General features: G+C 42.1%; 1 protein-coding gene across 1 annotated transcript in view; it reads left to right on the top strand.

Moving 5' to 3' along the window:
• Nucleotides 1–15059, top strand: part of FANCC (FA complementation group C) — a 297238-nt gene that overhangs the window by 239336 nt on the left and 42843 nt on the right. The window contains 1 exon segment of the mRNA XM_047700445.1: nt 11870–12026. Within this exon segment, the coding sequence (XP_047556401.1) occupies nt 11870–12026 (157 nt within the window).

The raw sequence follows: 15059 nt of genomic DNA, 5'->3' as shown, positions 1-15059 counted from the left end.
TTTCAGTCTTGGGGGCCAAGATTTGTCCTATGTCCTACCCTCTTTTAAGGATACAAGAAGAGTTGTTGATTTTTCAGTGTGCTCTGCTTTGTACTTGTTGTTAAGATAGGGTGATGACTTCCAAGCTCCTTTCATGTGCAACAGGAAATTGGAAGTCTCCATAGAGTGTATTTGAAAATATGTATATTTTCAAAATATGTATATATATTGTATAACTAACTACAATAGCATTATTATATTTAAAAATTGATACTGATTCCTTAGCACCATCACATATTTAGTCAGACAGTAAATTCTCTTGATTGTCTCAGAAATTTTTTTTAACAGTTGGTTCTTTTGGAATCAGAGTCCCAAGTTCACTGATAGGTTCAAAAGTCTCTTTCAATCTCTAGGTTCCCAATTTCTCTTTGTTTTGGTTTTGCAAAGTGTTTATAGAAGTAATATGGTTGCTTTACCCACTCTCAGATTGCAGAGTATTCTGCCATTTCAAGTATGATAAAGTGTGCAAACTCCTTGCCCTCTTAATGACACTTCCAATTTCTGTATACATTTGGGCCTATTTTGTTTTTTTCTGTTCTATGGGTTGGTTTTTTGGTTTTGGGTTTTTGTTGGTTTTTTTTTTTTTTTTTTTTTTTTTGGCCTGTTGTATAGTCACATACCAGTACCACTTTGTTTTAATCATGGAGCCTTTCAAATATACCTAATATAAAAATAAAGCTAGGGGCGCCTGGGTGGCTCAGTGGGTTAAAGCCTCTGCCTTCGGCTCAGGTCATGATCCCAGGGTCCTGGGATCGAGCCCCGCATCGGGCTCTCTGCTCCTCAGGGAGCCTGCTTCCTCCTCTCTCTCTGCCTGCCTCTCTGCCTACTTCTGATCTCTCTCTGTGTCAAATAAATAAAATCTTTTAAAAAATAAAATAAAATAAAGCTAGTTCTCCCTCATTTCTCTAGCTTTTTAGGGTTTTTCTGGCAATTCTTGCTTGTTTTATCTTTTAAGTAAACTTTGAAACCATTGTGTCTAGCTTCAGGAAAGATACCTAATGTTGTCTGTGGGAGGCTCTTGGGAAATAGATAGGTTAACTGAGAGAGAACTGGCTGTTTCTGACATGAAGGCTTTGTGCCCACCTGTCCAAAAACACTTATATCTTTCCATTTGTTCAGGTTTACTTTTTGGTCTTAAAAGAGTGTTTTAATGTTTTCCACACATATAGGTTTTAGACATTTTTTTTTACTTTGAAGGTTTTTATTGTATTTTGGGATTTTTTTTCTTTGAATTTTTTTTTTATCTGTGGTAAGCATATCTTCTCCCCATCTTTAAATTGATTTTTATTATATCATTGCTTTTGGAAAATGAACATCTCAAAATCACTATTGTTCTTTCAGTTAGCTCAGAGAAGTAATTACCAGTAGGGTATTTGCTATTTTTCATATATAACTCTTAAAAATTAATGTAAAAACGTAAATTTTAATTTCATTTTACATGGAATGTTATAATGCAGGAATTTGTTGAAGTAAGATTTAGAAAATAGGTTAAATTATTTGATGTTGAAACAAAGCAAAACCGAATTCTCATGTTTAAAAAATATAGTCTTTTTCTACTTACTATAAACCTGTCAGAGTTTACCTAATAAGTCTGAATTTCCTGAGGAGTCTGATCAAATAGATATATTTTAAAGATTTTATTTATTTATTTATTTGACAGAGAGAGAGATCACAAGTAGGCAGAGAGGCAGGCAGAGAGAGAGGGGGATGCAGGCTCCCCGCTGAGCAGAGAACCCCATGCGGGGCTTGATCCCAGGACCCTGAGATCATGACCTGAGTCGAAGGTGGTGGCTTAACCCACTGAGCCACCCAGGTGCCCCTGATCAATTATATTTGTTATTTACGTAAGATACTAAGTAATAATCAATTTAAAAGTTTGTATAATGTGGGGCACAGAGAGCCTGCTTCCCCCTCTCTCTCTGCCTGCCTCTCTGCCTACTTGTGATCTCTCTCTCTCTGTGTCAAATAAGTAAATAAAATCTTTAAAAAAAAAAAAAGTTTGTATAATGTAATAAATGTGCTTCACATCATTTACCTGAGTACATACTTCAGTTTCTGGTGGCTGACCCTACCAACTTTCATTTTTCATACTCCAAAGCAGTTTTTCAAAGTATTTACTTTTAAGTAAAATGCTCTTTGCCTTTCACCATTGCAGCTCTATTTCTGATTTATTTAGTAATACATTTTATCAAATTATAAGGTCTTAGCGACCTGTGCTTCCAAGCTTTTTCAGCAAGACTTAAAGGGAAGTGGGAGGAGAACGCCCCTTGTTATCCCGTGCGAAACCTCTCAAAACTGTTTCAGAAATTACTGGTGAGGAAGAGACATGCTCAGAAAATGGCTACTTTTGCTCCACCCGCAGTGCTCAGGCAGAATGCTGAGTGCAGTGACTTCATGGGTAGGCCTGAACTCCTTTGGTGTTTATTTTACTTCTGATAGCATGTTCTCCCTCAGCAACTAATAAAATTTATTTGGTTTGGAAAATTATATCTGCTAATCTATGGGGGACAGACAGTCCAGAAATGCTGGGTGGCCTTCAACTTGTCCAATTCCTATGGCTTCAGCTCAGCAAGTTCCCCAAGTAGTGGTGTAAGGGCTGGCACTTTTCCATGGACACTTTCCCATGGACAGAGCATCCCAGCCACAAGTTGACATGGGGAGGCTGATTCAGTCGGTCAGTGCAAGTTACCACCCCACACCCAGCACTATTCTCCCTCCAGCCCCTTGAGCAGTTCCCCAAATGTGCTCTGTGGTCATTTAGAAACCACGTACTTTTTTTGACCAGAGCACCCTGCCCTGTGTTTAGACTTCCAGCTGTTTGCCTACCACAATACACTAGTGGCATTTCATCTGTTTTACTATTGGCTGGGAGTCTGTGGCCTTGGCTTCCAGACACAGTCATGTATTTTCAGAAAAGGGCTGCCTGTCTTCTTTTAAACAGCAGATTCTTGCCCCCCTCTGCAGTTTAGATAACCTAGAGGAAATATTTAATTTATTGGCCTACATGTCAAACCTAACTTCCCAGGTCTGTTCCTGGAGTTGCCCTCACAGCCTGTATGCAGGCTGCTGGCTGCATACAACCTTTCTGGGAGGGCTGCTGGAATCCTGCCGGGGGTCTGTGGAGTGTAAGTGACTCAATGTGACATGGCCTCTAAGGTAAATCTAACTCCACTGCTTCAAAACTATTGAGGAGTTTCATGACCGGGTAGAGAGTTTTTTCTACATACTAGAATGAGTAAGTCAGTTGAGCAAATGAAAGGAAGAATGAATGCAGGACTGACCAACCAACTGGCCTCACGGTGTTACCGTACCGTTCATAATCCTCACCAAAAACACTTTGGAGAGCTCAAAGGGCGCTGCCTATTATAACTGTGGTGGGATAACCGGCATAAGGAACACTGAAATGTATTTGAACAGGTCTCATGTCTGTAATATGTTTAGCGTGGTGCCTCGCACCCAGAGTAAATGTTCGTAACTGTTCACATGGTGCTTTTACTGTTGACTTTAGTAATTATATCATTTTTTATAATGTTTTATTATGTTTTCTCAAGCTTACATCTTTTCCTTCTAATGGAAATATTACTGAGCCAAGACCAAATGTAAGCTAAATTCCTTATGCATACATACATATGTATGTGTGTGTGTATGTGTATATATTTATATACCTATACACACACACACACATATATATATTTTATTCCCTATTAAATTTTTTTTTTAAATCCTGTTGGTGAAAGAACTAATACAGCCTCCAAAGGTGCTTACCTTTGGAGTAAAAGAAACTATATTGCAAAAAAAGCCTGACCTTTTGCCAAGCTTCTGGTTCTTTGCTTTTTCAGCTCAGATAAGAAAAACAGGGTTCAAGTGTTGTCAAATGATAAAGGCAAATGTCTATAAATGAAGAAAGACTAGGGTAATACCAAGGACAGAAAGGTAGCAAAGAAGAGTAGTAATAACTCAAACTTTATTTATTCATTTATTTAGACTTCCTGAGATCCTCTTTTTTTAAAAACTTTAATAAGATATGGTCACAAAATTAGTCATTGAAAAAGTTTACTTTTCAAATAAAAACCTGATTCTGATTTGTAATAGATATTCCAGTATGTTTGGGTTTGGACATTTCCTTTGCTTGGTGTTTCTGCTCTTTGTTTTGAAAAGTGATTTCTTTGAACATGTAAGTGGCAATGATGGCACAGTCCTCAAATTCGTTATACTTCTTAAATCAACTTTTCATGGAAATACATGAAGTGCATATTATGGAATACATGGAAATACATATCATATCCTTTGGGATATAATAGAGAGTATTCTTTCCAATTCCTTGGAATTAAGTACTTCTCCAGAAAAGCTGATCCCAATTTTTGTGGGCTTCTCTGGCAACCCAAACACCCCTGATCTCTTTCTGGTTTGGAAAGGTGGAATACTGCCTATGTTTGTCTTGAGTGAGGAGGCCTCTTCCTTCCCTTTGCCTCTCTGACATTCCCTACCAACAGGCCCTGCCCTCATTTGGAACTGTTCTTGCAAAGAATCGAATTGAACATTCTGTTTTTATTGTAGCGCACAAAAAAACTGGAGCCAAAATTATTGAGCACCTGAACCAGTCTCTTTATATACTGTCTCTTTTTGGAAAAGATGGGACAAACAACAGCCTCAGTATTTTGGAAAAACAAAGTACAGTTTTCTAAATGCCAAGGAGGCATTTATCAAGTAGACTTTAATAGCAGGAGATGTTGGACACGTAGTATCCTGTCAGGCTTCTCCTGCCTTGTGTCAGAAATTGTTACTAGGATTCAGATGTTTGGGACTCCTGGGTGGCTCAGTGGGTTGGGTGTCCAGCTCTTAGTTTCAGCTCAGGTCATGATCTCATGAGTCGTGGGATGGAGCCGCATGTCAGGCTCTCCACTCGGCTGAGAGTCTGCTTGAAGATTCTCTCTCTGCTCCCCCCTCCCCCCAACTTCACACACACGTTCTCTCTCTTTCTCTCTCTTTCTCTCAAATAAATAAATAAATGTTTTTTTAAAAAAAGTAATAAGACTCAGATGTTCTACAGGAAAGCACTGACCGGTAGCCTATTTCTCCTATTTTAAATGAGAAACTATTTTTTAAAAGATTTTTATTTATTTATTTGACAGAGGGAAACACAGTGAGAGAGAACACAAGCAGGGGGCGTGGGAGAGAGGGAAGCAGGCTTCCTGCTGAGCGGAAAGCTCTCATTTCGGGCTTGATTCCAGAACCCTGGATCATGACCTGAGCCGAAGGCAGACACTTAATGACTGAGCCGCTCAGGTGCCCCTTAAATGAGAAACTTTTAATGTATTACATATAAGTCCCAAACACCCAATCTCATTTTCCTAAAACATAGCTATAATGCAGAAAACACGCCATGATTATTAGCTAGGAATTTGGGAGAACCAACTTTTGATCATTGTGTAGGCTAGATAGATGGAGTAGGTATAGTTAGAGTAGAAAAAGGACAGCCTTAGTGTTTCTATGACTAACACATGTTCAGTAGAATGAAATTTTTCAGTGTCCCTTAAAACATTTTTATCTTCTGTGACTTTATTGGCTCTCTAAATTTCCACAGAAATATATATATTCATTTTATCAGGTCAAACTATACAATACAGAAGCATAGACAGAAAATGTCAATTATCCTCATTATCACCCTCTAGTACTTCTGATAACCATACCTTATATTCTTTTTTTTTAAATTTTTTTTATTTATTTTTATTTTTTTTTATTTTTTTAATTTTTTTTAATACCTTATATTCTTATAAACATAGGAATCTATATAAAACAATTTTTCTCTTTTTTAAAATAGTTTTTTAAGAAGTTTTTAAGTAGTTTTAGAAACAAAAACCAAAAACAGCATTACACCTGTTTTTTCACCAACACATCTTGACTAGCCCTCAAGGGATATAAATCCAGCTCATTTTTATAAAATAGGACCATATTCCGGGATATGAAATGGACATTAGTTTATTCAGGTACTTTATGTGCATTCAAGTTGTTTTTAATTTTGTTTTTATAACATTGCTACAGTGACTATCCTCCAACTGATGCTTGTATTTCTGCCAGGCAGATTCACGAAAGTATGGTTATGAAGGCCAGGATGATATCTGCTTTACAATTCGTTAGGTGGTATGCATAACCAAAAGAGCAGAGCCATTCCATCTACCTCTGAGAACATATGTCCCCTGTACCTACTTTAGCACTGAATGTTGTCCTAAACATTTGCTGATGTGTGAGGACAAAAAATGATAGCTGTATTAGTTTACCTTCCTTTACTCTTAATAAGGTTGAAAATCTGCATACTTTTTTTGGTCATTTGCGTTCTTCTTTCATAATTTGCCTCTCCCCAGCCACTGGTTTTATTGAGATATAATGGACATATAATGTAATTTGCCTTTTTTATTTCAAAACCAACCTGGTACACTTCTAGAACATTTTACATGATATGAATGTGTTGGTCCAAATTCTGTTATGCAAGTATATTAAGATCATACTGTTTTGATGATTTCTTCCTCACCAGTATTGATTATAAAGAGTTAAATTTTTGATGTTTTAGAGAAAAATAGATTGTTTTGTTCAAATACTAAACCTGGGTTCATAAATTTAATCACAGCAAATAATAGAGCATACTCTGAATAAAAGGTAATAAAAAAGTAATTGTTAACATACACATTTTTTATTTTTTATGTTTTGTGTTTTAAAAATATTTATTTATTTGACACAGGGGATGGGGGTGAAGAGGGGGGAGCAGCAGGCAGAGGGAGAAGCAGGCTCCCTGCTGAGCAAGGAGCCAGATGTGGGGCTCGATCCCAGGACCTTGGGATCATGACCTGAGCTGAAGGCAGCCACTAACCGATTAAGCCTCCCAGAGCCCAACATACAATACAGAGAATAGAACTGTGTCTTGAGAATAGAACAGAAATATTATATACTTACTGACTTGAGTATATAATTTTGCAGATCTTATGTAAATTTTTAACTAAGCAATATCTTCTATTTCAGATATTTGATGGAACTACCATTTTACACTAGCTTCCTTTTAGATTTGCTCATGTTCATCCACTCTCAACAGCTCATCATCCACTCTCAACAGCTCATACCGTTGTGCTGCCAGGCATCACTCGGCCACTGTGACCATTAGGTAAAAGTCACACTTGATGCACATGGCTGCTCAGAGGTCCTGGGAATGGTGCTGCATGAAGAACTCTCACTGAAGGGGCACCTGGGTGGCTCAGTGGGTTAAAGCCTCTGCCTTCAGCTCAGGTCATAATCCCAGGGTCCTGGGATCGAGCCCCGCATAGGACTTTGCTCAGCAGGGAGCCTGCTTCTCCCCTCTCTCTCTGCCTGCCTCTCTGCCTACTTGGAATCTCTGTCTGTCAAATAAATAAAATCTTAAAAAAAAAAAAAAAACAAACTCTCACTGAAGTGAGAAACTTCTCTAATGCTGTACATAGTTATTTCATATGGATCCTGAAAAAAATAAAATAACATGTGGTGAATGCAGGTCAAAAGACATCCCTGCTGTTTGGGAAGGAAGGAGCCACTGAGCAGCCAAGTTTCCTCTGCCACTCAGAGCATCCCAGCCTCTTGTGGGCTTTGTGGTTCATGACAGAGGCCACAGATAACCCTTGTTATCCAGGGATGTTCTCCTGTAGAAAGCTGGATGGAAATCTCCCGAGGGTCTATTAATGTGACTAAAACTGGTTGACAGCCTAGACTTTGAAAAGACTTTCCCAAACACTGAGGGGAGTGAACATAGGGCCAGGCATCTTGCTTACCCAGGAAGGCTGTCTGCTCACTCCCCTGGGCCAGGGCCCCTCTTCTGAGCAGCACCCTCCACTTTCCAGTCCACAGAGTGGAAAACAGGTGTACAGCCAGCTCCGGGCTCAGACCTCCTGGGTGCAGATCATAGCTGTGAGTCCTTGGTCCCTCTTTGACCTCAGATGCCTTGTCTATAAAATAAGAATAATTAAGGTACCTGTTTTGCAGAATTAAAATACAAGTAAAATGCTTTAGCATGGTTTCAGGTAAGTGATTAGTAAATGACAGCTACCAGGCCTCACCCTCTCTCACTCCTCTCCCCCGGCTCACCAGTCGGCCATACTGCCCCGCACACAGGCCACCACTGTGCAGCCTCCTGCTGTCACTCCCATCATAGCTGTCCATCTGAAGACCTTTCTTCAATAATGGCTGCACTTCCACTTTCTCTCCTTATTGACTGCCCTTGGATTCTGTCATGCTGTGAAAACCATGTCCTTGGGGAGGTCTCTAAGGGCCTGCCCAGTGTCATGCATGTGGTTCCCTCCCCATGTCCTCAGTCTCAGCAGTGCTGGTCAGAGCCAGGCCTTCTCTTTCTTGGTGACATTGTTCCCTGCTGGTGTGTCTCCCGCCTCCTCCACCTGCAACACCTCATCTTTATCGGCCTGTTGGCACTGTTCAGGGCACAGACCTAGACCCTCTTCTTTCCCACACAGACTTCTCTTGGGAGTTCTCCACTTCCATGCACTCCATGCTGGCTGTTGGTTCCTTAATGTAGATCTTTAGCCCAGGCCTCTCCCCACAACTTCCAACTTGGATATTCAAGGACCTATTTAGTCGCTCTTCTTTGAGTGTACCTCAGATATTCTAAATTCCTATACCCAAACTGAGCTCTCAGTAAATCCTTCACAGATCTTATCTTTCCTTCTTTCCATCCACCTCAGTTGCTCAAGAAAGCTGGGAAGCCTTGATTCCTACCTCACCTTCACCACCTCTCAGCACATTCATTGCCAGTTTCTTTTGATGTTACTGCTGAGGTACGTGCCAGTACCCTTCACTCCTCCACTGCTGCCCAGGTCAGGCCAGCACCGGCTACCCCAGGCTCCCCACACCCATTCTAGGCCCATACTCAGTTCTCTCTGCTGCAGCTGGACTGATCATTGACTGTAAACGGCATCCTGGCACTCCTCTCTGTAAAGTCCTTCGGACCAGAATAATCACTGAATTTCTATTCCCAAATTTCTTTTTTTTTTTTTTTTTTTAATTTGTCAGAGAGAGAGGGAGAGAGAGCAAGCACAGGCAGACAGAATGGCAGGCAGAGGCAGAGGGAGAAGCAGGCTCCCCGCCAAGCAAGGAGCCCGATGTGGGACTCGATCCCAGGACGCTGGGATCATGACCTGAGCCGAAGGCAGCTGCTTAACCAACTGAGCCACCCAGGCGTCCCTATTCCCAAATTTCTAATTTCCCAAAATTTCTAATCCCAAAGCCTTACAACTACCTCACCTTCACTCATCTGGGGTTTCTCTCTCCTTCTGACCTTGCTCTTCCCTGGCTTAGGACCATCAAGGCTGCCATTCCCTCTGCCAGAATGCCCTTCCGGCTACTCTTCACCTAGCTAATCTCAACTCAGCTGGAGAAGCCGTCCTGACCACCCGATCCAAGTCAGGCCCCTTCTGTTACTCTCTTTTACCTCAGCCTGTCCTTTTCCTTCATTGCCTTTTCCTCAGTTTGGTATGTGTACATGTACTTCCCACTGGGCCCCAAGTGCTAGGGGTACAGACTAGGTCTGTTTTGTTCCCAGCTGCTTGGCCTGCGCCTGGCACTCTTCCTTGCATGGATGCCCACCAGCTCCTTGTCATCCAGGATGAGAGGGGAGGTGGCATGGGAATTGCAGCCCAAAGCCCCAGTGGCATAAGAGAGGACATCCGTAGCATGGCCCTCCGATGTGCCAGGTGATACAGGAGAGGGGCCCCCCCCCCCCGGCCAGGTGTGGGGAGGTGAGGGGAAGGGGCCCTGCAAGACTTACCAGAGGAGCTGAAGCTCAGGGTGAGAATGTGAGATGAGAAAGGGTCAGAAGGGCCTCGCTTCTGCTTTGTGAGAGTCCTTCCAACTCTTCAGCTTTGTCTGGCCTTGCCCCAGAGTTAATCCAAGACAAAGGTCTACAGGAGTTACGCTGAGGGAGAAGAAAAAAGAGAAGTCACAAGAAATTGCACTGTGACTCGCCTATTCATTTCCTGCCCCTGCACCCATGCTCTGGGCTTCGTGCCAGCTCCTGCAGAGAAATGGCCCAGAAGCAATGGTGAAGGAAAAGCCTGACGGGGTTTGGGGCTAATAGGGAGCCTTTGTGCCCTGAGCTTTTCTTTTTCTTAGTAAAGGCAGTAAACATCTTGGGCAGAACCTGGAAAGCACTCTGCTGTCTGTGGTGCCACAGGTGAAGAGGGAGGGAGGCCTTGGAAAGCTGGGCTGAAAGAACAAAGAGAAGTCTCCCTAGACCTAAAGAGACCCAGTGTTCACAGGGAGTGCCCTGGGGCGACAGCTCTACTGCTGTCCCAGGGCCTCTGGTGGATCAGAATTAGGTGTGCCCTCGTGGTACCTCCCAGGGGAGGGAGTACAACCCCTGATTCACTGACCTGACTCAGGAGGACCTCCAAATACATTCTCCTGTGGAAACATAGCTGTATGTATGTGGAAACCCCCAACATACATATTGGGGGCCTACAGAGTATCATGGTGGGGATGAGCTATGGCTCTACCAGGCCATAACTGCCATTTTTGAAATTATTACTAAAGGAAAATATTTTTTAACTTTCAAGCAACAGATTGACAAATACAGTCACTGAATATTTACTAGATGTCAAGCATTGTCCTAATCTCTGAACATGTATGTATTATTGCATTCGATCCTTCTGAGAACACAGTGAGGGAGGTAGGCCCACTTGACACGTGAGTGTGATGAGGGAGCAGGAGACTGGCTGAAGACAAAGCAAAAGCTGGCTCCTTGCACCCCCTCTCCACCCGCTCCCCTCGGTAATGTGTGTGACATTCCTCAGGCACTCCTGACCACCTTAAGAAATAGTTAACTTGCAGAGATCACAATCCTACAAGACAGGATTCTCCCTTGGTTTACAAATATCCTATGTTTGTAGATTACAAACAAAGAAGTTACCTTATCAATAGCACAATTTCTAGAGGCAAATAACTCAGTTCCTCAAGCCCGAAATAAAGTTAAATTTCTTCTAAACCCAAAACTCACTAACAAAGACGCTTGATAGCAGAAATGTGAATGGCTTGCCAAAAGACAACATTGATCAAGTCACAAGGCCTCCGGTATCCCGGCACCTTGTAGGCCCTCTTTAGCATATGAAAGCTCCCTTGAAACCTTCCTTCCCCTAACCTTCCCCCAACCGCAGGGTACATACCTTGCCATCCCTCACAACCCGGGGCAGCAGCTTTTCCTGCCCATAGGTCCTGTCCCCGTGCTTTAATAAACCACCATTTTGCACCAAAGATGTCTCAAGAATTCTTTCTTGGTCATTGGCGCTGGGCCTCAGCCCACCGAACCTCACCTAGGTTCTAGAACTTCATCAAGTGCACTGAGGTTTAGAGGCTAAGTAACTTTCCCAAGGCCACTGAGTTAGTGGGTGGCGGCTCTGGGACTCAAACCCAAGTCTGATTACATACTTGAAATCCTTACAATGTACATTCAAACAGAACTATTTCTTAAATTCAGGACTGTATACTTAAAGGCCTTTTCCCATCTTATTCTTTATCACTAATCTTCCCTCACTAACACTTGTTCCATCACTACTGCTTGTTTTTCCTTTTGGAAAGCGTTTCTTATTTTGGGCATTTCTCTAATTTCTTGAATTGGAAGCAGATTCACATTATTTTGCAAATGACGCTTGGTAAATATTCATTGATTACTATAAATGTTAACTGCTATACGGCCATGATGAAAAGAAGATTCGCAAACTGGACTCATTACTGCATTTTGATCTCTCTCAATCTTACTTTCTTAGTAACCCATTTCTGTTTAAAATATGTTTATTCTTTCTGAAAGGAAGAAGATCTCTCTCCCCGAGTCCGCTGTAGTCTGCCTCTGGCTTCGGCACCTTCCCAGCCTTGAAAAAGCAACACTGCATCTTTTTGAAAAGCTGATCTCCAGTGCGAGAAATTTCCTGAGAAGGATTGAATGCTTTTTGAAAGATTCATTACTGGTACGTGCTGGGCTTTGATGAGGAGAAAAATCCTTAAAGAGGACCCTGGGTATCATCTCTTTTTGTCAAAGCGAGGGGAAATGTAAACAAGAGAGCAGTTGGCACCTTTTAAACTGCCTTTTGTTATAGAAATACCCAGCACAGGGGGCTTTTCTGCATCGTTGGATCATGTCTCGAAAATGGGGAGAGGTGTGAGACTTACTAGATCGGTGCACCACAGCGTATAGTGCAGATGCACAAGAATTGATATTAAGGCACACTGTTTTAAAACAGTATTTCTTATTTCCACATGAAAAGTAAGGTTTAAAAAATGAAGACCTTACAAATGAGAGGAGGTATAAAACAAAATCCTGGAAGAAAGGTTAAAACAACTAAGAATTCTGTAAGTTTTCTTTTGCTATAAGCCTTCTAGCCTTGAACCCTCCCTCCATGTGGTGGCTCACCTGCCCTCCCTTGCACTTGGCTCAGGCCTGGGAATTTGGGGGCTCGGTGGGCCAAATGGAGTGGCTTCATTTCCTAAACCAGGGTCAGATGGTAGGACTCACAGGCAGTCCTCAGAATCTCACCATGGGGGTTTTCCCTTCGTGGGAGGCAACTCTGGAATTTATGTGCATTTTTGTGAGAGCAGGAATAAAGACCAATGCACCCTGAAAAAACAAGTCAAAAACGACAGGAGGTGCCGTACTCCCTGGGCATCTGTTTTACGAGAACCTCAGTGGTTTCTAACATGTTTTCTCATTAGCTTTCGTAACCTGGGAACATAGGGCGCAGAGATTTTCTTCCTTTTGTACAGGTGGAGAAAATTACTTCAGAGATGGTGAACGGTCAGATCTTCACTTGGGGGCTAGGAAAACTGGGCAAGAGAAAGTGTTTACCTCCCCACTTGAGCTGAGATTTGGAAAGGGGGGAGCTCTGAGGTTGGCTGAGTTCACACAACACCCACCTCCCAGACACCTTCTGTTTTGTTTTGTTTTTTTTAATTTAGTTGGAACTTACTGTTTTGTTTTCTCTTTCGAATTGGAGGCTGTGTTAGGGAATCCTGGTTGAATCAGTTGCCTTCTTCCTCCATCCCATTGTTCCTTTAGGTCCCCACCGGCTCTCCTGTGTGACTGCCAGGCCTTCTCCCTTACTCTGCAGGCTCTTGTCTGCCTTCGTGTTCTGGGGCCTCCCAGGCGGCTGTGGATGGTGCTGCCATCGCCCATAGCCATATGGCTACAAGCTGAGTGGCACAGACTGAGCCCAGCTGATGTGGACGTTTACAGTGTTTGACAGGAAAAGAAGGACGAAAAGAAGATAGATACAAAAGACTGAGAGAGCACGAGAGGTTTTTTTGTTTTGGGGAAAATTACTGCTTGACCTCACCATTCAAAAGAGTTGCGTAGTAAGGTTGAGAAATAAGAATGCACATACATTACATAAAAATAGTTGAGTAAAATTCAGAATGAACAAAGGTTTTTTAGAAGTCCCTGGCAGCCCATTCCAAACATTACCTTTATTATCAGGTGAATCTGTATTTCTAACTTAAATGTACTCGGTATAATTTAATTTTCCCTAGTCCTTTCTCAGGGACAAAATGCAGTAACTGAGTTATTTCCTTGCTTTCAGGGTCCTTATTTCTTTAGGTCTTGTCCCTATGGAGAAATTCCTCTTCCTTCGGCTTTTCTGAGTCGGTTTGATTCTGAAGGCTTTCTTTGGTCCTGTGGTTCTTCTCTGAACCTCCCCCATGTCCTTTTTAAACCTGTGGCCCTCCGGCTTGAAAGCGCTTCAGAAAGCACAGGATCGCCAGGGATATGAGAGCCAGCAGGCAGGCCCCCACACTGAACACTGCACAGCAGAGCCTTCAGTCCCCAGCTTTCATAGTTTAATGTCCCCCAGGCAGACAGCTTCGAAGTCCGTTGATCTACAGAAGTATTTATCAGGCTCATGTGTGTAGGGATTTGGAGCTTCCATTATGGTTAAAGGAGGATTCCAGAGGGTGTTATTTGGTTTAATTCATTATGGCATTGGCAGGATGTGACCTCTGTATGCCTTGTGGTTCAAGAAGGTAATTACAATACAGAGCTGCAAGCCCCTGATTGGCGTGGGCTGCTCTCCTCAGGCATCCTGGGTCTGTAGTGCCAGAAAACCAGGCCGGCTGGAAGATGCCTGTGACGTGACTGAGTGATTACACGGGCAACCTGAAGAACCTGCTTCCTAATTGCATCATCTGATTGATTTATCGCAGTACAGTATCTTGGTGCAGCGACAAGGCGGTGCAGAAGTATCAGAGAGATCTGGAAGACTCAGATAGCAGTGGCCTGCTGTGTTTTCCTCCAGAAGAAACTTGATACCTATTACATTAGAGTTGGATTCTGAGAGTAATTAAAGTGTGATGGTCTACGTAACTTGTATTTTATATGGAGCACTGTTAATTATGTTTCCATCTCTTGGGACTATCCAGAAATAGCCCTGGAAATTCTATAGTTACAAGATGTTGCAAAAACAAAAGATAAAAGTGTGGTATAGGTTGTACACAGGGAAATGATCTCCCCAAATGTGCTTTGGCCTCTCAGGGACTTGTAAGCCTGGTATTTTCTTTTCTTCTTCTTTTTTTAATTTTAACTTTTTATTTTAATTCCCGGTAGTTGACATACAGTATTATATTAGTTTCAGCTGTATACTGTAGTGATAAGACACGTCCATACATCAGCTGGTGCACATCATGATAAGTCTAGTCTTAACCCCCATCACCCATTTCACCCCTTCCCACACCCACCTCCCCTCTGGTAACCATCAGTTTGTTTTCTATAATTAAGAGTCTGTTTCTTGGTTTGTCTCTCTTTTTCCATTTGCTCGTTTGTTGTTTCTTTTTGGGGGGTTTGAATTTTATAAGTTCTTTATTTATTTTGGATACCAACCCTTTATTGGATATGGCATTTGCAAATATCCTCTTCCATTCTCTAGGTTGCCTTTTTGTTTTGTTCACTATTTCCTTTGCTGTACAGAAGCTTTCTGTTTTGATGTAGTCCCAATAGTTTATTTTTGCTTTTATTT

This window comes from Lutra lutra, chromosome 13 (assembly GCF_902655055.1).
Source record: "Lutra lutra chromosome 13, mLutLut1.2, whole genome shotgun sequence".
NCBI classification, from domain to species: Eukaryota; Metazoa; Chordata; class Mammalia; order Carnivora; family Mustelidae; genus Lutra; species Lutra lutra.
This window is presented reverse-complemented; position numbering and strand designations above follow the sequence as displayed.